This window comes from Corythoichthys intestinalis, chromosome 8 (assembly GCF_030265065.1).
Source record: "Corythoichthys intestinalis isolate RoL2023-P3 chromosome 8, ASM3026506v1, whole genome shotgun sequence".
Taxonomy (NCBI): domain Eukaryota; kingdom Metazoa; phylum Chordata; class Actinopteri; order Syngnathiformes; family Syngnathidae; genus Corythoichthys; species Corythoichthys intestinalis.
The window spans coordinates 11,563,067-11,587,404 of NC_080402.1; the positions used below are offsets into that span (position 1 = coordinate 11,563,067).

A 24,338-nucleotide genomic window follows, 5' to 3' on the forward strand; every position below is an offset into this window, starting at 1 on the left:
GTTCAAATTTAGAACACTTTAGTTAAATCCATGTATGGCTCTAGAACTTTGTGTTTCAACATAAAGACGTTGTAAGTTGTATTCTGTGAGTCGTGGTGAAATGTGATAAGTTCAGTTGCATTTTTAGGACATTGTAATCTGACTTGTGCTTTATTACCTAACTTCCCAAAAATGTAAATAGACATTCCTGACCTGTGTCACAAACACATGAGCTGCTGAAAAGTGCCAAAAATCTCCCTGGGTCTCTGTCAAGGAAGGAAGGCAAAACCGCTTCCTGGAACTGCATTTATTACCCTAGGGGTCCCCTGAACTTCCCTGCTGTCAGTGTTACAAAGAAAGGTCAGTCATTTTACAAGAAATGTGTTACTGTAGTAAGTGTCACTTGAAGAACCTCCAAAAAATATATTTAATTTGAAATATTCTTCAATACAGGGATTTCACATTTCTCTTTCTCACATTTTAATTATATATTAAGCCAGTTTCAACCAAGAAACATTCGATTGGGTAGCTATGTCTGAGCCACAGAGATGTCTCTGCTTGAAAAGAAGCTGCAAGTCTGCCATATTGATTTGAAGCACTTTGAACTCAATTCAGCCATTGTCACTTTTGCTTTCACAACTAACCACTCCCTAGATTATCTGATTTTTATCTGCCTTCTCCCAAATTTAAACCACGGCTACCAGACAGACCGGCGACAATAAATTGTGAGCCATTTGCTTTTTTTTTTTACATTGAAAAAAAATTTTTAATGAACTTTTTGGCAAAAAAAAAAAATTTAAATAAACTTGTTGGCACTCCCTCAATGCTCCATTGATTGCACATTTTTTTCTCTAAAGTACAAACATTAAATTATTTTATTTTAAATTAGTGCTATAATACTGAAATGCAATAAGAGATCAAGGAACTTAATAGTCGAAGTGACGTAAAGTGACGAAAGTGATGAAATGCTTTTCGAAATTAAAGTATGTGTTTACTTATGAAAAATAATGTATATTTCATTTAGATTTCTTTCGATTTTTGTATGTCATTTCATGTGGACGTAATGGGGATCATCCTTGCAAAAATATTGATCCATTTAAAAAAATATATAAATTGTATATACAGTGAAATCCACTATCCCTCACAATATTGCAAATCCACAAGTAAAGCTCAGCTGTACACATACACACATACAGTATATTACTGGAGTACCCTGACGATAAGCAGTGTGGAATATGAATAAATGAATTCAATGTAGTTGTATTTTTTTATGTGTGTATGACCGTAAACTTCAACCAGCGGTGCGGGAAGTAGGGTGCTGAGGGTGCTGCAGCGCCTTCTGGTGTTGGGGAGGAAAAAGTCTTTTGATAGATTCTTTTTTGGGGGTTAAAAATAGATAAATAAATAAAACAATAGAATATTTAACTTGTGGGGATTCATTATACAGTATATGTTGAAAACGTTTCTTTTTTGTTGTTGTTAATAACATGGTCCCCCACTGACACCTTGCTTGCTACCGGGTCACGTTGAATAAGGTGCTATTGGAAAAGTTAACTGTTTACGAGGAGGCGTTAACATGGCGCAAAAATGAATTTGCGATTTTTTTCTTTACTATTTTCTAAAATTCAATTCGAGGTTGAAAATGAAGATGATTATGATGATAGTTCTGTTTCCCTTTGGTGTCTTCAGAAAGGTAAGACCTGCTGGTATTGTAGCCTTACAGTGGTACCTCTACATACAGATTAATTAGTTCCAGGACCTTGTTTGTAAGTCGAAATGGTAGTATGTCCAGCAGGATATTCCCATAAGAATACATTATAATTCCATGAATTCGTTCCACAGCCCGAAAACCTACACTAAATCCCTAAATAGATACTGCTGTTACTATTGCAAATAGCAGTTACAAAGAGCAAAACGAATAAATTATAAATAACATGGGAATAATGATATAATAATAGTAATAATTAGGGTTGTTCCGATCATGTTTTTTTGCTCCCGATCCGATCCCGATCGTTTTAGTTTGAGCATCTGCTGATCCCGACATTTCCCGATCCGATTGCTTTTTTTTTTTGCTCCCGATTCAGTTCCAATCATTCCCGATAATTTTTCCCGATCATATATATTTTGGCAATGCATTAAGAAAAAAATGAATAAAACTCGACGAATATATACATTCAACATACAGTACATAAGTACTCTATTTGTTTATTATGACAATAAATCCTCAAGATGGCATTTACATTATTAACATTCTTTCTGTGAGAGGGATCCACGGATCGAAAGACTTGTAATTCTTAAAGGATAAATGTGAGCTTGTATATTGTGACTAAATATTGCCATCTAGTGTATTTGTTGAGCTTTCAGTAAATGATACTGCAGCCATTTAACTTCTGCCCAAATGCATGATGGGAAGTGCAACCATGACTGTGTGTAGTTGTACCAATTGATATATCTGCGTTGGGAAATAAAATAGGGTGTTAAGAAAAAGATCAACTACTACCTTTCTTCCCCACATTGCTTCCAACGACATTTCTATTTGTTGAGAGAGGGATTGTAAGGCTTTAGCCAATTAAAAAAAAGCTTCAAAGGGTGCCAAAATTCTCTCTACTCATTTAACGTTGCCTTTTAACTCTATGTATATGTAGAACGGTGCCATTATAGACTGAACGCGACATGATAGCCCTAGTTTAAGCCAAAACTAAAGACTCTGGATGAGTGTAAGACATTTTGTCTGCAACGTTAAATACAATTAGAAAACGATTTAATAAAAAAATATACTGTATATATCAGGGGTCGCGTTAACCGAATATTTTCCGTCGTTGACCGGTTTTTTACAACGGTGATGGAAAAAACTGAAGTCCATCTGTCATTTTGACAGGTTGCACTTCACACCCCAGACCACAGGGTGGCGAGTGAGCATATTAATTAGCTATTGTCTCTCTTAATGCATGACGTCGTTGGCCTTACTCGGAAAAATGTCAAGGCAACTCAGTGTCCGAAGTTTCTTCAAAAAGCCCCAAAACGACGATGGTGTTGATAAAAGAGGTGAAAAAAGAGGGACTGATGGAGTGAAGGATGACAACGAATCAAGTGAATCGCCGGTTCACTCCTCACTGCGGCGAGCAGTTGAAAACGCCGCCAATTACCAAGAAGGGCAGAATTGGTAACACGGTGAAAGCGGCATAAAGCCAAAAAAGCGGACCAGACTAGCCAGAGCCTGAAATTATTTCAAGGAAAATATGGAGGGTGCCACCACTATGTGTTCTCTTTTTGCTAAGCTGAGCTCGCATACCACGGTAGCACGTCGGCTATGAACGAACACTTAACGCGCCGTCACCCAGGTGTATTTCGGAAGACAACAGGAAACAACAAGCTAGCGGATTGTTAGCCTGGCTCTGCCAGACTATTCTCCCTGTATTTTTCAAACACTGATAGTATAGTCTGGAAACCATCCCATTAACGGCCTTTTCGAGCAGGTACAAAATCAATCGACAAATCAGATTCGTTTATTTGCGTGACGTGTTCCTCACGAGCAACGTCACTCTTGCGCGTCGAAAGTCGTCTCTTCAGCAGCACAGATGGTGAACGGCAGAGCCGAGAATATGTTCCAATCCACGGTCAAATCAGTTTTAAATGACCAAAAACACATCGACACGAGTCATTGACAACAGTCTGTCTCGCGCTAGCCATGTCGAATAAACTCCGCTCTCTTCGTATGTTTACTTCCGCGCGCAAGTCCATCGTCCTGCGGTCGCATTTTACTAACGTCACGTCTGCCCGTCGCTGATTGGTCCACTCCGCTGTCTGTTTGCTGTGGCTTGCTCCGCCCTGGAAATTGTTTCCGTGGGAATGGTGGCCAGACTCAATAGCTGGAACAGCGTTGAGTCTGGTGTACCAGGCTAAGCGGATTGTAAGTCCATACAACTTTCTAGCGATTTTTTTTAAAAATTGGAAGTTGCCTTTATGTGTGTCGTATCAACGTGCATTTTTATTTAATAATGAATTTAAAAAAATATATATGATGGAATTATATGATATTTTATTATTATTAAATGTATTAGGATCATGGAAGGTCCCACTCGGGGGGGAATATATATATATATGTATATATGTATATATATATATATATATATATATCCTGTATATACATAATATAATATATATCCTGTATATACATAATATAATAAAAATATATATGCAAACACAGTACTGGCCTGCTTACTGTAATCCATGACTGCACTAATGTTAGTTACTTTATATTATAAAGTATTATTGTATTATTGTATATATACATATAGTGACTGCATCAAGATATAGTCATTTTAAAAATTTAAGTGACGGGTAAAAATAGATTATGACCGGATTTTTATGACCCTGTCAGTCAAAATGACGGACAACGAAAAAGTCTAGCGCAACCTCTGGTATGTATATTAAAAAAGGCATGTCCGATATTTTTTTGACGATTCCGATACTTTGAAAATGACGTGATCGGACCCGATCGATCGGCATCGAGCGGGACATCTCTAGTAATAATATTGTTAATACCTGTAATACTGTGACAAATTGGGTTCTAATGTGGCGGATGTATTTGCGTGATGTACCTGAACGCGCCGCGTGGGTGACGTAACAGAGAGAGTGCAGTTGAGATATTACTTTCTCTTTTAACGTCCTGTTGTTGCTGGCGGCGGACAGTTGGCGTGTTGTTTTGCACAAGTTCTGAAATAAATGATTAAAAACCTGACGAAGCTGGCTATCTCTTTGGCAATGGTACCACAATAATAATTGTCACCTTAACTTGTAAAGACTGGCGAACGGAGGTCGGAGGAGTATTGTCAAGCAGTTCAGGGACGTGCACCCCAGGCTTATATTTTTCTATCATTTCCATCTTCATTTCAATGGCAAGCCTCACCTTTTTTCTTTTTTTACCATCTGCTTTAACATTGTTGGAACCCATGTTGATTTCTCTCACAAGAAAATCCGCCGCGCGTCCATCTTGCGTGAAAACAATGAAATTGCAACGCTGTCTTGAGTCGTGGTATTTCAAGGATTTCGTCAGATGTAGAAACAAATGGCAGGTCAAATTTTACGTCGGATGTGGAAAATATCGTGTGTCCAAGCGGTCGTATGTCGAGGTACCACTTTATTGTTTGTTGTTGCTGTTGGATATTTGTATGCAATTTATTTTAGGGAGTGTTAAACTGAGGATTATTGGACCTTTTAGTTTTTCAAATGTGTTCGTGTGTCATTGCGCCGTCTAGCTGCACTGATCTGCGTGATTATACACGGACGCTTCCATTTCCAATACAAAAACTCCAACACACACTGTAGGTAAAATAGAACGCTGTCTTTGTGGTAGTGCCTAGTGGTAGTACGTAAACGATCCAGCATACGTGTGTACTGCCATTGTGCAAGCCTTGTATGGAGAAAATGCACAAGCATGACAAATATGGACCGAAATGGCTGTTTTTGGATAGGAAACAATCAAAAAGATCCTCAGCACCCCCTGCTGTGAGTGACTTCCAGCGCCCCTGACTTCAACTGTCATCAAACTGCTTAGAGACTCTTATTATCCAAAAAAAAAAAAAAAAAAAACATTGTCCATTGAACTCCTTCTTGTTGGAACGAGAGATGAGTTCACTGCCACCGAACAGAGCCAATATCTCATTTTTTTGCTCTCAAGTCAAAGCAAAAGAAAGTGACTCGTATTTGGAAAAGTCCCAAGTCAGGTCATTCGTAACAAACCCTTCATACTCCTTTCATACCTCAGCCTTACAACTCTCTGTCAGGCAAGGCAATGTGTTGGGTGCGTGAACGAAACACGTCCTTCAGGTTGTACATTCCAGTCCGGTTTAGTTTGTAGTAATGGATGGACACGATAACGACACCGAGGGTCACGACAGCGGCAAATGCTGCTACCGCGGCTATAATGATAATCTTGTAGTTGACTGCGGGAGGAGAGCACAAAGAGAGACAAAGTTAACGATTTGTAAGTACGCAACTTCAAATAAAATTCTTGAACTCACCCTGAATATCCACATTAAACTCGGCAATGGTCCTTCCCACCGTGTTGTTAGCGGAACAGATGTACTGTCCCGTGTGTTCGGTGGTGACCGAGTCCACTGAGAGGACGTCGCCTTCGAAAGTTGTAATGGCCGTCGATGAGATGTTCCACGTAACCGAGGGTGTCGGGTTACCCTCGGCGGAACAGTTGAGATGAAGGGGATCTCCTACAGTCAGGGTGATTGTTCCACTTGACGTTCCGTTGAATTGAGGCTTATCTGTGTACGGTTTTAAATAGAAGTACTTTATTGAGCTTGTTATTGATAAAAATGACAAACAAGCTATCAGACTTACAGAAAACAGTTGGGGTCACGAAATCTGATTTTGTAGTCTTCTTCCTAGGTTCCACATCGAGCTGGCCGGCACACCAAAAATTGGCTCTATCCATCTCTTTAGTGGCATTAAAGTCGGCTGTGACTGTAATGTTGGTCGGTTTCTTCTCTGTGTTTTTCTGTAGGTGGTGCTGTCTCAGCACATTTGACCCTTGATAGATGGTCACGGTAAGGAGTTTGACCGGGGCAACTTTCTCCACATAGCATTCCGCTGTGTATTGCTGACCCTCAACCATCGTCTCGTTTTTGGAGCGAAATGACAACTCTACCTTTGTAGGAGACTCTGAGAGGACACAAAATGAGAGTCGGTAAGTAAGATATGATGGAATAACTCCCTATTACCGCCACTGTATTTTTAATGATGGAGCGCTGCAATAAAACAGCGTTGGGCAAGTAACTTCATCCACAAAGCAATTACATACATCGTGTTTTCTGTGCAATATAAGTCACATTGTCATCATAGACTGGCTGGGCCTGCGACATACAGTGGGGCAAATAAGTATTTAGTCAACCACTAATTGTGCAAGTTCTCCCACTTGAAAATATTAGAGAGGCCTGTAATTGTCAACATGGGTAAACCTCAACCATGAGAGACAGAATGTGGGGAAAAATAAAACAGAAAATCAAATTGTTTGATTTTTAAATAATTTATTTCATTGTGGAAAATAAGTATTTGGTCTATACCAAAAGTGCATCTCAATACTTTGTAATGTATACTTTGTTGGCAATAACGGAGGCCAAACGTTTTCTGTAACTCTTCACAAGCTTTTCACACACTGTTGCTGGTGTTTTGGCCCATTCCTCCATGCAGATCTCCTCTAGACAGAGGTTGCGCTAGACTTTTTCGTTGTCTGTCATTTTGACTGACAGGGTCATAAAAATCCGGTCATAATCTATTTTTACCCGTCAGTTAAATTTTTTAAATGATAATAATGACATATTCAATTGTATTTAGTTTTCATTCATTTTAAATTAATATTCTGTCCAAACAAGCTTAACAGAGAATCCCCACCATGCCATCACACATCAAGCAGATGAATATGTAACTTTTTCTCCACAGTGACAAAAACAGCTGACTGTGGCCCCAGTAGGTAGACTACACTACATATGGAACAATGAAATGAACAGTTCACCTGCTGTGGCCTGAACGCAGTCTCACCTTCCTTCTGGTGCGCATGGACTTGAATTGTGCAGTCCGCTTGTGCAGTCCCTCGTTTTTCACCTCTTTTATCAACACCATTGTCGTTTTGGGGCTTTTTGAAGAAACTTCGGACAGTCAGGTGCCTTGAGATTTTTCCAAGTAAGGCCAACGACGTCATGCATCAAGAGAAAATAGCTAATTAATATGCTCACTCGCCACCCTGTGGTTTGGGGTGTGAATTGCAACCTGTCAAAATGACAGATGGACTTCAGTTTTTTCCGTCACCGGAAAAAAAAACGGTCAATAACGGAAAATATTCGGTTAACGCGACCCCTGCCTCTAGAGCAGTGATGTTTTGGGGTTGTCGTTGGGCAACACGGACTTTCAACTCCCTCCGCACACGTTCTATGGGGTTGAGATCTGGAGACTGACTAGGCAACTCCAGGACCTTGAAATGCTTCTTACGAAGCCACTCCTTTGTTGCCCTGGCTGTGTGTTTGGGATCATTGTCATGTTGAAAGACCCAGCTACATCTCATCTTCAATGCCCTTACTGATGGAAGGAGATTTTAACTCAAAATCTATCAATACATGGCCCCATTCATTCTTTCCTTTACACAGATTAGTCATCCTGGTCCCTTTGCAGATAAACAGCCCAAAGCATGATGTTTCCACCCCCATGCTTCACAGTGGGTATGGTGTTCTTCGGATGCAATTCAGTATTCTTTCTCCTCCAAACACGAGAACCTGTGTTTCTACCAAAAAGTTCTATTTTGGTTTCATCTGACCATAACACATTCTCCCAGTCCTCTTATGGATCATCCAAATCTTCTCTAGCGAACCGCAGACGGGCCTGGACGTGTACTTTCTTCAGCAGGGGGACACGTCGGGCAGTGCAGGATTTGAGTCCCTTGCGGCGCATTGTGTTACTGATAGTAGCCTTTGTTTCTGTGGTCCCAGCTCTCTGTAGGTCATTCACTAGGCCCACCGTGTGGTTCTGGGATTATTGCTCACCGTTCTTGTTATCATTTTGACTCCACGGGGTGAGATCTTGCATGGAATCCCAGATTGAGGGAGATTGATGGTCTTGTATGTCTTCCATTTTCTAATCATTGCTCCCACAGTTGATTTCTTTACACCAAGCGTTTTACCTATTGCAGATTCAGTCTTCCCAGCCTGGTGCAGGTCTACAATTTTGTCTCTGTTGTCCTTCGACAGCTCTTTGGTCTTGGCCATAGTGGAGTTTGGAGTGTGACTGACTGAGTTGTGGACAGGTGTCTTTTATACCGATAATGAGTTAAAACAGGTGCCATTAATACAGATAACGAGTGGAGCCTCGTTAGACCTCGTTAGACCTAGTTAGACCTCGTTAGAAGAAGTAAGACCTCTTTGACAGCCAGAAATCTTGCTTTTTTGTAGGTGACCAAATACTTATTTTCCACTCTAATTTGGAAATAAATTCTTTAAAAATCAAACAATGTGTTTTCCTTTTCTTTTTTTTCCACATTCTGTCTCTCATGGTTGCGGTTTACCCATGTTTTTTGATAGTTTTTTTTTTTTTCATTTAGAGGGTGTTTTGAGGTATTTATTTCATTTATTAATTCTGATTTACGCAGAAATCGCCAGCGCAGAAACAGTACTGATTCTTAAACCGAGGACTACCTGTATATATAAGGTTTTTCATTCCACTGTCAACCACGAGGTAGCAGCAGTGAATTTAGAAAAAAAAGAATGAATGTTTAATCCCTGGTAGTGGTAAATTAGCAGTCTAAAGAGACTAATGAATAGAAATGGTGGTTTTACGGTATACGGTGAGGTGCAGGACGCTGGAACACTGGGATTTGTTGCCGATGTTGTAGTAACACAAGGGGTTCGTTGGCCACCTATCCATTTTGTCCACCGTCCATAAAATCGTGGTCCCGTTTTGTTCCTTCCTGCCAATGGATTTTTCCAAACTAGAATGTTTATTTAGGCAAGCATGCCGGCAAACGTAGCAGGTGGCAGATGCCGAGCTGCCAAACTCGACGAACAATCGGGGCGGACTGAATACAGGCTTGTCGGCACAGTTTCCGTCTGCAAAGCAATAAAGCAACATTAGTCACGTCACTTGACAACATTCCGTGTGAGTGCACAATTAATTGTTTTCCCTGTTTGATAATAACAGCAGTCAACTCCTTGTTTCAGTTTTGTGAGTCATGCAGTCTCATCATTGGCCCACTTCCTCACACACCATGTTTTTCTACTTTCTCGTGGTTATAAAGTTCACGGTGAGTTCAAGTTGTACAGACTTTTTGACTTGAATGACATTTATTGTCTTACAGACAGGGTCAATGTATTTTTTGACCGATCTCGATGACAAGCGCTTCATATTAATCGACCATACTGTATGTTTATGCAGGTGCTAAATGACCAGCTTGGCAGATTATAAACAGTCCCTCAAAAAGAGTCCAATGTTAGTGTTTTTAAGTGGTTAAGGCCAAGCCATGTAAGGTAAACTATAAAGCTAGCACACACAATAAGAACAAAAATTACACATATTGTTTATTAAAATCAAGGGCGTAGGTTTGGTCTCAACATTGGTAGGGACAATATAACAGTATAACCTGCATGTACACTTTTTGCTGGGGACGGAACACTAATAAGACCAAACAGATTGGGTGAACGGGAGTCAGGGCTACATTCCGCACCAGTATGAACCTAATTTAATTCATAGACTAAATGATCAATGCAAAATAAATCTGTATTGACTAATACTAATTTTCATTTACTGTATATTGGTTCAGGTGATACACCGTTCGATTCAAACCTTTGTTTTCAAAAACTACGAAAGAAACATTTCGAAAACTTCTGGAATAATTATATGGATTTTATTAACAAATTTAAATTGCAACATTGTACCATAAATTATATTAATTTACACAATAAATTAGAGGTGTAACAATTAATCGATTAATCTAGGGCAGCCGCTATCGAATATTTTAGTAATCGAGTAATCGACTGAAAATTCTATCGATTAATCGAGTAATCGGATAAAACAAATATATTTTTAGGTGAAAAGCAATTATAAATATATATGAGAAAACAAGACATTTCATCTAATCTTGAACCATTTTCAGTCAATCAATGTATTTATTTTCGATGTATATTGTTGAAAACAGCCAACAATTGCATCTCAGATGTAACTAGAATAAAAAAAAAAGACTAATTCACTGCTTTCACTCAAAAAAACTTTTAGATCTTATTTAAAAAAATATATATATAGATATATATATCTTACCTAAAAATGCCGTTACGCTTGATAACACACATCACGTAAAAGTTAGGATTTTTTCCCACGTGTTTCAATTGAATTTCTCTTTGTGTCAAGCCATTTTTAAGTTCTAGTTAAGTTTTAAGTTAGTCTAAACTGTAGGTCCTGATAGGATTTTGAGTTTTTGCAGTGAGCTAAAACTGATAGTTAGCATGATTAAGTTTTTATTTTACACCCTCATCACTCCACAATGCTATGTTATGTTAAAGCCTGTATGTAAGACACGTTAGCCATGCATCGACAGTGGTCATAATTAATTGAAACCTAGCCCTCCGCAGGGCTAACGTTACGTGAGCTAGTAGCAACAGTAACGTTAATCTTATTTATTAGCGCTCTTTATTAGCGCTTAGCGCTCTACTGCTTTAAGATGGCGGCTGTTTACTAATGCTGCCCAGACGCGTTTCATTTCGCATCTAGTTCAACATACATGTGATCTCTATGAGACGCATCAGACGCTACCTGACACCTGTACCAACGTAGCATCGTGCGGGCTAGTATTTAGCAACGTCGGCGTCGTTTGTGGCGGCTGTCGGCTGCAGAAAGTTTTTTTTTTTTTTTCCTTCCTCCTCTCCGCACGTGACAGCGCGTTGTCCCGCATTAAAAGTAGTCCGAGCAAAACGTGATGCTTAGAGCTGTCAAAATAAACGATTACTCGAGGTGAATAAAATTACTCGGATCAGTTTTTAAACTCGAGTTACTCGAGTTGCTCGAGTACTCGTTTCAGCTGTAGATTAATCGACAACTAATCGATTAGCAAATGAATCGACAACTATTCTGATAACCGATTAATCGTTTAGGACCTTCTTTACCTTAAACTTGTCTAAATTCATGAAATTAAAACATACTGTATATGTAGCAGAAAAAGCAGACAAGGCTGAAAAAGCAGTTTTTGCTCTTGCACCCCTCTTTAAAATAAACTCCTGTATTTTAAGCCAAAAGAACAGTTGTTTTTGATAGAACCATATCTATATGCTGCCATAGCAGTTTCATTCATTTGCATTAAGCCCACGAACTATTTTTAATTTGTCCGTTTTACCCTGGAGACCCCGTTTACAGACACCACGCAACTGCTTTTGTTTCAACCCAGCCATAAAAAGGTAAATAATTCTATTTATTATTCGAAATGTCTATTATTTTTAGCGTAGAATCATAAAATGATTTCGAATATTTTGTTTAAAAAAAAAAAAAGACTTTATAAAATTATTCACTTGCATATTTTAAACTTTGAAACAAATTTCGTCACAACGAAAAAAACTGTCTGTAAATAGGTCACGGATGTCTACCTCGTAACGATCCCTTAATTGTACTTTTTAGTTACTGTCGCCTTTCCCCCAATATTTTAGATGATAAGTAATCAATCCAAACAAAGGAAAATTGAAAAAAGAAAAGGATAAAAACTTTTCGAAGGGTAAATATTTGAAAAAGAAAATCCTGACCACTCTTTTATGTCTGCGATTTTGGCATTGTGACCCTTGTTATATTACCGTGTTTCACCCATAAAATCCCCCAAAAGTCTGGCTGTGGCCATTCACAGCTGTGTCTTGACAGTCGGTGAGACATGCTACATGGGGTTTTTGGATCGAAACAAGGTAAGTACGCAATAATATCTTGGTAAAATCATAGTGTCTTTAATTATCGTCTCTCATGCTCTCACCTCCAGTTAGGTCGAGTTACAGTATTCTTCATTCTACGTACAGTATGAGGCAACAACAAAATAGTAACGCACAGGCACTGAGGAAACTAACTTTAATCAGATTACTGGCTTGGAAAAATGAACGTGTTAGATTGCTCGTTACTGAAAGAAAGTAATCAGATTACAGTAACGCGTTACTTAGTAAGTAACGCGTTACTGACAACACTGATGATAGTGTTATGACAGTTTTATGGCGCCGTTGTCAAATAAAGTGTTACAGAATACAAGAACTAGCGATGAATGAAACAATTGGAAGAGTAACTGAAGAAATACTTAGCAAAGAACATGAATTTGGATTGTTATTTACATCTGTAGAGCTGCAATACATGCTAGGAGGCATGTTGGATGACAACAGTGTTTAAATCAGGTGGCAGCAGAGGTTGGCTGTCTCCCTCAAGGGAACAGTGATGGCAAAATGAAGCTTCTTGAAGCAATGAAGCTTTGCAGCAATTCGGTTCAAAGCTTCATGGTGGTTCATTTGGTCTTACGACAGTCTTATGATGCCGCTGTCAAATAAAGTGTTACCGGTTAATATATTTTGGCGTAAATATCCCATAATACAGTGAGGACAGCTGCGGTATATGGTCCAGTGCGGCTTTTCTATGAATAAATGCTGTTTTCCTGTCAAATTTGGTGAGTGGAGTCTTATAGTCAGGTGCGCCTTATGGTCCGAAAATTGCGGTACATATAACTGAAAAACTTCTTAGTCAGGGTATAACAAAAATAAATAAAAATGGAGCCTTCCTTCAGGTAAAACACTCCTGCTTTTGTCTACAAGCACAGCCAAACTCAACAAAAATTTTAAACTTTTTACCTCGATTATGATTGATGTATGATTATATGAAAAAAATATCTGTATAGACTGCTTTTTTTTTTTTTTTTTTAATGAAGAAAATAAATAAATAAATTTTAATAAGTCCAAGTCATCAGCCAATTATACTTGCGTTTAAGGGGGGTTAGGGTTAGGACCGGCACATTCAACAAGTGAAAAGGGGTAAATGTAAGTCTGAACATAATGAAATATTTCACTTAACAATGGTAGGGTCAGTTCTATCCTTACAACATATGGGAAGACAATCTAAATTACTTATATAACTGATATCATTTTATAATGCAAATAAGGTTGCTTAAAAGTTGGTGGAGACAATCTGAGCCTCCCAAAAAGTTGGTAGTGTTACGTCCCTACAATCCGTGCAAACCTACGCCCTTGACAAAAAAGAATTTCATTTTTCAAGTGCCTGCTAGCTTAATATATAAATGCTATTGTGTAAAAACCTTAAAAAAACAACATTCCAAAAACAAAGTTTTAAACAATTGTGCAAAGAATCGAGATTGGACAATATGAAAAAAATACTGTGATGCTTTTTAGGGGGGGTTTGGCAGATCACGGAGCCCTTTTATAGGCTTCTTTCAAACTTTGTCAATGAAGGCTGAAGGACCTTGAGACAGATAAATAAGTTAATCATTATCCTTATTTCAGTAATTGTTCACAAAACAAAGCATTTTTATTCATCTAAAACATTTGACCAACTCTATTTCTAACTATTGTTAAATATGAAAAGATCTTCAAGTTCATCTCAACCCCGAGGGAAGCTAAAATGCTTTAACTTACCACAATTGGCAAACATGTAGAACTTGCCCAAAAAGCCAGACAGAGAGAGAAAAGCCAAAAATATGGAAAGGCAAGACATTATTTCCCGTTTGTTCGAAGTCGTTTGCTCGATTAAAGACCGCAGGCTCTTGCTCTGAAATCTGTGGCGAGCAAAATGAAAGTAAGTCTGAGTAGGAAAAAGAATTCTTCAGCAGCGTCACATGACTAGAGAGAGCGAGTGAGCGAGTGAGTGAATGAGAACATGAGGTCGTCCCGGAAAAGGTGGTCTTTTGGGGAAATTCTCCTTCTTCTCAACATGCAATGACTCACAGTCACTAGAACAACAATATGCACAAGCAAAGATATGGAACACTTCAGACTTATTTCCTATGCTGGTGAAATCCTATTTATACTTTGGAATTTTAAGTGATTTCACACTGGCTGGCATGGCTCCAGCTTCCCTTATCACATTCCTTTTTAGACGCCCCCCTTCCTGCATTTACTGGAAAATACACTCTACCGTTTAGCCCTCCACAAACTCCCCACTGACTGCATAGAGACAGATGATTATTTAAAATTCGGGGTAAACGCTGTGGCGACCGGTACCGGAAGGCACTGAAATGTAAAGATTCATGCCCATGACTTAAACTTAAAGAACCACTTACCATAATTTTCAGACTGTAAGCCTCAACTTTTTTCCCTCATTTTGAATCCTGCAGCTCCTAGTGCAGTGCGGTTTATTTGTTTATTTATTTGGGTTAATAGGTAAACACTTTCTTTGACAGCGGTGTCATAAAACTGCCATAAGACAACATTATCATGGGCATTAATGACATAATGAAATATGTCAATAACTCCATTTATGTCCTGCTCGGATCTTTATATCCATTCAAAAGTGAGATAATTTGCCGGATTACACAAAATGACATGGGTCACAAGCATTCATTAATGCTCGTGGCATTGTCATCTCGTAATTATGATGGTCTTATTACAGTCTTATGTCACCACTGTCAAATAAAGTGTTATGAAATACCATAACTAGCAATTAATGAAACAACTGGAACAGTAACTGAAGAAATAATTACCACAGAACATGAATTTTGATTGTTATTTACATCTGTAATGCTGCAATGCATTTTAGGAGGCATGTTGCACGACAACAGTGTTGACAGTAGGTAGCAGCAGAGGTTGACTGTCTCCAACAAGGGAACAGTGATGGCCAAATGAAGCTTCTTGAAGCAATGAAGCTTTGCAGCCAAATGGTTCAAAGCTTCATGGTGGTTCGTGGGCTCCTATGACGGTCTTATGATGCAGCTGTCAAATATTGTGTTACAGGTTTCTTTTGGTGTAAATATCCCATAATACAGTGAGGACAGCTGCATGCGGCTTATAGACCCTACCCACCGACGTCACAAAATCACGTGCTCGCTGTATGGTTCCGCCCCCTTGTCCGTCATTTTGTGTCTGTATTATCAATGGTCTCAATTGATCGAGCAATTTATAATGCATTTCATGGAAGACTCGGTGCTTTCGGATGCCGTAAACTCACTTGATGCGTTGCATAAAAGGCGTTATGTGGAAAAGCTTCAGTTTATCCATTCGCCAGATCCATATTTGATGCCTGAATCGATGTTTTTCGACCCGCTGTCTCCGCCGTATTTGCCTGACATCTGCTAGCAACCCTGATATGTACAACTATCTTGTCCACACAAAATCAGCCTATTCTCACGAAAGTTTGAAAAACTTTAAGAGCATGGAGGCTTATAAATACTTCGTTGCTGGTTGGGTGAAACAGGTCCTCGTCCACGAAAATTCGGCAGGAATCTATCTTGTGCTTGGAAAGGTGAGTTACGAAATTTTCAATTCAAAATCTTTTGTTATTGCTAACATCCACTGTCAAGTCTAATGTATTTCATGTCGTTTGTCAATGGAGTTAGGGCTTTTAATGTTTATATGGTTTAGCGATAGCACTCTCACTACATACATACGTGTATGTTGTCGGCGATTAGCCTAGCAATGATCTTAATTGTGGTTGTCAGCCCAAAACCCTCTAAATATATATTAAATGCATCTTACCAGATATAAAATGACTACTACATAATCTGTGGTAATCGTTTGGAGCCCAAGCCCAGTTTTCTCGTCGAATTGCAGCAGCCCATCTCGCTCTCTTCTCTCCGGGTCTCTCGGAATCCGGTAGAACTTCAAGTCTCTCCGTCTTCTCCGTCTATCTTCTCTGTTATTGCAACCGACCGCCACACACGCCTTCACCATTTTGATTATTAATGTTAACGAGCAGAAAAACACGTCGTAAATAGGAGGAATGTACGTAGCCGTAGCAGGTAAACATGATGTGTTGACGGACAAGTGGGCAGCACCAGTCAGGAGGAAGGAGTTGTGACGTCACGTGGGTAGGGTCTATAGTCCATTGTGGCTTATCTATGAAAAAAAAAAAAAAATGTTTTCGTGTCAAATTTGGTGGGTAACAGCTAGGGGTGTAACGGTACACAAAAATCTCGGTTTGGTACGTACCCCGGTTTTGAGGTCACAGTTCGGTTCATTTTCGGTACAGTAAGAAAATAAAATTCAAAATATAAATGTGCTACGTGTTTATTACACACCTTTGTGTTTCAACAATACGAACATTAGCCTATACAAAGCTAGAATTCTGCTCAAAAAGTAGCAGGTATTTAAAGATAATCCAACAACAATTCGCCTTTCAGACCCCGCGTATCGGTCAGCTTTCTTTCTGAAAGAAAGAAGAAAAGAGAAATCCTGTACTAAAGACAAAAGCAATCCCAATGACAAAGATTTTAACATGTATTTTACAAATGAAATGCCTCAATCATATTTTTTTTCTTATGAACGGTTTTCAAAAGCTTTATTGGTGGATTTTCTCAAGTTAAAGCGCCAAACAGAAAATAATAAATTTAATTGTGTAAGCAGGATCTGTGTATTATTCTTATTTAATTACAGGTGTTTTAGCTCATTTCAATTTATTTTATTTAAATGGGCTATTATTTATTTTATTATGTGTTTATATTTTACAAATGTGATATAGTATTCATTTATATTGTATATTTTATGTTGTATAACTTTAGTTCCTTTGTGAATATTAGTTCCTACTTGTTTTATTGTGGTAGGAGGGTTTTGTATTGAACACAGGGTCGTGTTGGTTATTATTATAGCAGAGAAGACAGCAGTAAATCAACAAAGACAAGTCAACTGTGCCCCGAGCCACCACTCAAGAGATCTGATGGACTCAAAAAGTGGGTTACGATTGCATATTAGTTTGAAAATCGACCGGATCCACCGTATTTTTACACGAGTGACTTCCGGTCTGTCCGATCATAGCTACCGGTAGTGGTACTGACGCAGGTGGGTCGCGTCTCGTAAACGTAAAAAAAGTAAGGGTTACATTACGTCAGAAACTCGTTCGGTACGGCTCCGTTCCGAACCGAGCACCACGTACCGAAACGGTTCAATACAAATACATGTAATGTTACACCCTTAGTTAAAAGGTGACACTTTCAGTTCAGTTTCAGTTTATTCACACATCGTATCATGGTACACACAAGAACATGGTCATATATACAAGCAGTTCATATGACAAGTGACACTCCGAATAAGCTATTTAAAGCTTTTAGTAGGGGCCCAGTCAAACAGCACACACATACAGTACACACATCCATACACTTACATACAATTAACTATGGAAAATTTCAACATTCTGATTACATCGGATTTGACATGTGATACCTTAGTAATGGTATTCAAAGACACCATATTAAGCATACATTGCAAGGAGGTGAGTTTTCAGTTTTTCTTAAAAATGGAGATGGAGTGTGAAATTTTAGTGTGACAAATAGTACTTTATGAAAAACGGATGAGGAATTGACAGTCATTAAGGTACAGGCTGAAGAGGAGCGGCCCTAAAATGGAGCCTGGGGGACTCCATGATTGATGAGTTTGTATGATGATTCTGTATTATTAATGTTGACATACTGGATGTCTTCCAGATAGATAGCTATGGAACCACTCTAGCGCTAGGCCTCGCTTTCTTTGATAGTGGTGTCATAATTATGATTTGACATTGTCATGGGCATTGAAGACATTATGAATAATTTCACTAACTCCATTTATGTCCTGCTCGGATCTTTACATCCATTCAGTAGTGAGATAATTTGTCAGATTACACAAAATGACATGGGTCACAAGCATTCATTAATGCTCATGGCAGTGTCGTGTCGTAATTATGATGGTCTTATGACAGTCTTATGGTGCCACTGTCAAATAAAGTGTTACCTAATACCATAACTCGCAATTAATGAAACAACTGGAACGGAAACTGAAGAAATAATTAGCACAGAACATGAATTTTGATTGTTATTTACATCTGTAACGCTGCAATGCATTTTAGCAGGCATGTTGCATGACAACAGTGTTGACAGTAGGTGGCAGCAGAGGTTGACTGTCTCCCTTAAGGGAACAGTGATGGCCAAATGAAGATTCTTGAAACTTCATTGAAGAGATGGGCGATATCAGTGATTTTGGATTCGATCCGATACCAAGTAATAACAAGGCCAAATATTGCGATCCCGATCCGATATCGATACCGGAAGTTCATATTATATATATATATATATATATATATATATATATATATATATATATATATATATATATATATATATATAACCCTGCAGTGTTCTCAGCCATTCTGATGATATCTAATGTACAACTACATCAAGCACTCAAAAACTATTAAGTCTCTTTGTGTCAAATATGCTTTGCAATGGAAAACTGCTGCTTTTAATAACGAGCAAAGCAGTTTCCCTCAAACTCACAAACCAATCCATCAACAACAAACTCTGATTAGTCAGTCTCACTCTTTAACCATGACCCTTAAATTCATATGCACAGAACATTTCCCTGTTATACGTTGTATTTGATCAAATTTTAATCTACCTAAATTAAATATTTTTGATCTAATTAAAGAACAAATTAATTGTAGAATGTTACCGCCGTCAAATGGTAGATCACTAAAAACAAAACCAATAATCAATATTCACTTGCCGTTTTTTGATTTTATTTTACTAACACAATTTTCAAACAGATTTTGAAAAAAAAAAAAAATAATAATAATAATAATAATAAAAATAAATAAATACATTTAAAAAAAACATCTTGAAATCATTGAAACAGACCTTTAACAAAATAAAAATAAGTAGCAACAAAACTTGAGAAATCAAGCATTTAATTGTTTGTAACATAAAAAAATATGGAAAAACATTTCATGAAAAAAAATAGAAATATGAAACATAATTTCACAAGAAAAAATAATAAATGAACTAGGCCTGCAAGCAGGACTGAACGGGCCCTCGCAATCTAGCGCAACTCGGACGTCACGCAACTCGGACTGTGTGCAGGTCAGGGTGGTGGCAGATCCTCCTCTCTAATCATCTCATTAGAACCTAACATGCTCGAAAGTCGCCTATTTACATTCCCACACCCAAGAGATAAAAACCCCTATTGGAGAGAGTACTACAAAAAAGGAGCCACTACTGAGCTGTGCAGCCAAGCCCTTATTCAAAACCAAAATTAATCTTCTAACTGGGCCAATTCGACCAAGTGTGCCAACTATTGTGGCTCTATAAGCTCCCTGAGTCTCTGAAAAAAAATATTTCCTTTAAATGGCGAACAAAGGGTCGTCACGGCAACAGACAGAGACACGTGGACATGGGCCGTAAAAAAGTATTTTAATAGGTCTTGAAACTACAATGACCAACATGAAAAGAACTGGACATGTTTTGGAAAAACGAGTGACTTTCTATCGCCACTAGTTGGCGCTGTAGGGTTGATGCAAATGACCCCTACAAGGCCCTTCAGGGTATGACTCTCAACAAGCACGGGAAGTTTGGCGCAGATATCTTGTATATCTGCCGAGTTATGACTGTTTAAAGTTTTTGGAGAGAAAAATTGTTGACAGTCATTTTCACTTTCCTGTTTGGACCCCTCCGCTTCAACGAAACTTCAATATTTTTCATCAGGCACCTGAAGACAGGTCTTAAGGTTTCCCTTATGCAGGTTTGAGGTAGATTGATTTTTTCCCTTTAGAGGAGGAGTGTGTCCCGTAAAAAAGGGCATTTCCTGTTCCCACTAGGAGGCGCCAGGCACAAATGGTAAATTTTCAATCCAGTCCTGCTCAGGCTGGTATACCTCACACACATGCCAGATTTAAAATAGATTGAACGTTGTATGAGGGAGTTATCAGTCATTTTCCGAATTCGGTGTTTTGGCGAAAAAATGGAAGAATTTGGCGCCCCGCCCAGGTCAGGCCCATGAATGAAAACACACCATTTTTATAACTTAAGATTTCATATGCCTCATGAACAGTCTCACCAATTTTGAGAATGATCAAACTAATTCCCTAGGTGCCAAGGTGTAAAATGTGCACACTGTAAATCGATAAAAAGTTCACATTCAATCCAAAATACCCGATTTCCTGTAGGATTTGGAATGTGTGTGCAAGAGACTTTTTGGAGCAGTTTTGCACAAAGTTTTGACTCTCCAAATTTCATCACTCTATGTTAGAAAAACCTAAATGGAGAGACCTTTTTGAAAATTTCAAGGGGGCGCCACTGAGCCATTTTGTTAAATTTTTTCGTAACGTTGCAAGATTATCGAACGTTATCCAAAGCCGCATGTATGTGCAAATTTTGGTGAGTTTTTATGCATGTTCAAGCCTCCAAATGTAAACTCCTACTGTGAACCGATAAAAATTTCACATTCGATCAAAAATACCCGATTTCCTGTTGGATTTGGAATACGGGTGCAAGAGACTTTTTGGAGCAGTTTTGCACAAGGTATCGACTCCCCAAATTTCATCACTCTCTGTTAAAAAAACCTAATAGGAAACGCCTTTTTGAAAAATTCAAGGGGGCGCCACTGAGGCATTTTGCTACATTTTTTTCGTAACATTGCAAGATTATCGAACGTTATCTAAAGCCGCATGTATGTGCAAATTTTTACGAGTTTTTGTGAATATTCAAGCCTCCAAATGTAAACTCCTACTGTGAACCCATGAAAATTTCACATTCGATCCAAAATACCCGATTTCCTGTTGGATTTGGAATATGGGTGCAAGAGACTTTTTGGAGCAGTTTTGCATAAGGTATCTACTCCCCAAATTTCCTTGCTCTATGTTGAAAAAACCCAATAGGAAAGGCCTTTTTTAAAACTTCTTTCTGTCGCCACTAGTTGGCACTGTAGAGTTGATGCAAATGACCCCTACAAGAACCTTCAGGGTATGACTCTCAACAAACACGGGAAGTTTGGCGCAGATATGTTGTATATCTGCCGAGTTATGACTGTTCAAAGTTTTTTGCGTGACAAATTGTTGAAGTTCATTTTCACTTTCCTGTTTGGACCCCTCCGCCTCAACGAAACCTCAATATTTTTCATCAGGCATCTGAACACAGGTCTTAAGGCTCCCCTGATGCAGGTTTGAGGTCAACAGATTTTTTTCCCTTGGAGGAGGAACCTGTCTCGTAAAAAAAGGCATTTCCTGTTCTCACTAGGGGGCGCTAGACCTAATGGGTAATATTTCAATGCACTCGTGTTAAGGGTGGGATACCGCATATACATGGCAGATATGAAAAAGATTGAAAGTTGTGTCAAGGAATTATTAGCCATTTACTGAATTCGGTGTTTTGCCGAAAAAATGGCCGACTTTGGCACCACGCCCAGGTCAGACCCGTGAATGAAAACACACCATTTTAGAAACTTAAGATCTCATATGTCTCCTGAACAGTCTCACCAATTTTGAAGATGATCCAACTAACTCCCTCGGCGAAAAGGTCTCAAATGTGCACCCTGTAAATCGATAAAAATTTCATATTTGATCCAAAATAACCGATTTCCTGTTGGGTTTGGAATATGCGTGTAAATGCTTTTTTGGAGCGGTTTTGGACAAGGTATAGACCCCCCAAATTTCATTGCTCTACGCTGACAGACCCTAATGTTATAGGCCAATTTTAAAATTTCAAGGGGGCGCCACTGAGCCATTTTGTTATATTTTTTTGCAACGTTGCAAAATTATCGAAATTTACAATTTTCCGGACGTATGTGCAAATTTTGGTGACTTTTCGTGCATGTTCAGGCCTCCAAATTGGCCGTTTTCATTTGCCCTGAAAAATAAAAAAATAAAAAAATAAAAATAAACTAGGCCTGCAAGCAGGACTGAACGGGCCCTCGCAATCTAGCGCAACTCGGACGTCACGCAACTCGGACTGTGTGCAGGTCAGGGTGGTGGCAGATCCTCCTCTCTAATCATCTCATTAGAACCTAACATGCTCGAAAATCGCCTATTTACATTCCCACACCCAAGAGATAAAAACTCCTATTGGAGAGAGTACTACAAAAAAGGAGCCACTACTGAGCTGTGCAGCCAAGCCCTTATTCAAAACCAAAATTAATCTTCTAACTGGGCCAATTCGACCAAGTGTGCCAAATATTGTGGCTCTATAAGCTGCCTGAGTCTCTGAAAAAAAAGATTTCCTTTAAATGGCGAACAAAGGGTCGTCACGGCAACAGACAAAGACACGTGGACATTGGCCGTAAATAAGTATTTTAATAGGTCTTGAAACTACAATGACCAACCTGAAAAGAACTGGACATGTTTTGGAAAAACGAGTGACTTTCTATCGCCACTAGTTGGCGCTGTAGGGTTGATGCAAATGACCCCTACAAGGCCCTTCAGGGTATGACTCTCAACAAGCACGGGAAGTTTGGCGCAGATATCTTGTATATCTGCCGAGTTATGACTGTTCAAAGTTTTTGGAGAGAAAAATTGTTAACAGTCATTTTCACTTTCCTGTTTGGACCCTTCCGCTTCAACGAAACTTCAATATTTTTCATCAGGCAGCTGAAGACAGGTCTTAAGGCTTCCCTTATGCAGGTTTGAGGTAGATTGATTTTTTCTTTTAGAGGAGGAGTGTGTCCCGTAAAAAAGGGCATTTCCTGTTCCCACTAGGAGGCGCCAGGCACAAATGGTAAATGTTCAATCCAGTCCTGCTCAGGCTGGTATACCTCACACACATGCCAGATTTAAAATAGATTGAACGTTGTATGAGGGAGTTATCAGTCATTTTCCGAATTTGGTGTTTTGGCGAAAAAATGGCCGACTTTGGCACCCCGCCCAGGTCAGGCCCGTGAATGAAAACACACCATTTTGATAACTTAAGATTTCATATGCCTCATGAACAGTCTCGCCAATTTTGAGAATGATCAAACTAATTCCCTAGGTGCCAAGGTGTAAAATGTGCACACTGTAAATCGATAAAAATTTCACATTCAATCCAAAATACCCGATTTCCTGTTGGGTTTGGAATATGCATGCAAGAGACTTTTTGGAGCAGTTTTGTACAAGGTATCGACTCTCCGAATTTCATCCCTCTACGTTGAAAAAACCTAAAAGGAGAGGCCTTTTTGAAAATTTCAAGGGGGCGCCACTGAGCCATTTTGTTACATGTGTTCGTAACGTTGCAAGATTATTGAACGTTATGCAAAGCCGCATGTATGTGCAAATTTTGGTGAGTTTTTATGCATATTCAAGCCTCAAAATGTAAACTCTTACTGTGAACCCATGAAAATTTCACATTCGATCCAAAATACCCGATTTCCTGTTGGATTTGGAATATGGGTGCAAGAGACTTTTTAGAGCAGTTTTGCATAAGGTATCTACTCCCCAAATTTCCTCGCTCTATGTTGAAAAAACCCAGTAGGAAAGGCCTTTTTTAAAACTTCTTTCTGTCGCCACTAGTTGGCACTGTAGAGTTGATGCAAATGACCCCTACAAGAACCTTCAGGGTATGACTCTCAACAAACACGGAAAGTTTGGCGCAGATATGTTGCATATCTGCCGAGTTATGACTGTTCAAAGTTTTTGGCGAGACAAATTGTTGACGGTCATTTTCACTTCCAGTTTGGACCTCTCCGCTTCAACGAAACCTCAATATTTTTCATCAGGCACCTGAACACATGTCTTGAGGCTCCCCTGAAACAGGTTTGAGGTCAATAGATTTTTTTCCCTTGGAGGAGGAGCCTGTCTCGTAAAGAAGGCCATTTCCTGTTTCCACTAGGGGCGCTAGGCCTAATGGGTAATATTTCAATGCAGTCATGTTCAGGCTGGGATATCTCATAAACATGGTAAAAATGAAAAAGATTGAACGTTGG

General features: G+C 38.9%; 1 protein-coding gene across 1 annotated transcript; it reads right to left on the reverse strand.

Annotated features, from left to right (window-relative positions):
• Positions 1-1,607: 1,607 nt before the first annotated feature.
• On the reverse strand, positions 1,608-14,384 carry LOC130920697 (vascular cell adhesion protein 1-like). Its single transcript, XM_057844082.1, has 5 exons — positions 14,127-14,384; positions 9,315-9,584; positions 6,334-6,654; positions 6,003-6,257; positions 1,608-5,924 (listed from the first exon to the last, which is right to left on the reverse strand). Exons 1-5 carry the CDS (start codon positions 14,203-14,205, stop codon positions 5,749-5,751), a joined length of 1,101 nt encoding a protein of 366 aa, XP_057700065.1. The 5' UTR covers positions 14,206-14,384; the 3' UTR covers positions 1,608-5,748.
• Positions 14,385-24,338: the final 9,954 nt, after the last annotated feature.

Excerpts from the sequence above, each read along its gene's own strand:
- LOC130920697 (XM_057844082.1), bottom strand. The coding sequence starts at position 14,205 with ATGTCTTGCCTTTCCATATTTTTGGCTTTTCTCTCTCTGTCTGGCTTT. Across the intron at positions 9,585-14,126 it reads CTACATGTTTGCCAATTGTG|ACGGAAACTGTGCCGACAAG; the intron begins GTAAGTTAAAGC and ends ATTGCTTTGCAG. Across the intron at positions 5,925-6,002 it reads GTTTAATGTGGATATTCAGG|TCAACTACAAGATTATCATT; the intron begins GTGAGTTCAAGA and ends CTCCTCCCGCAG.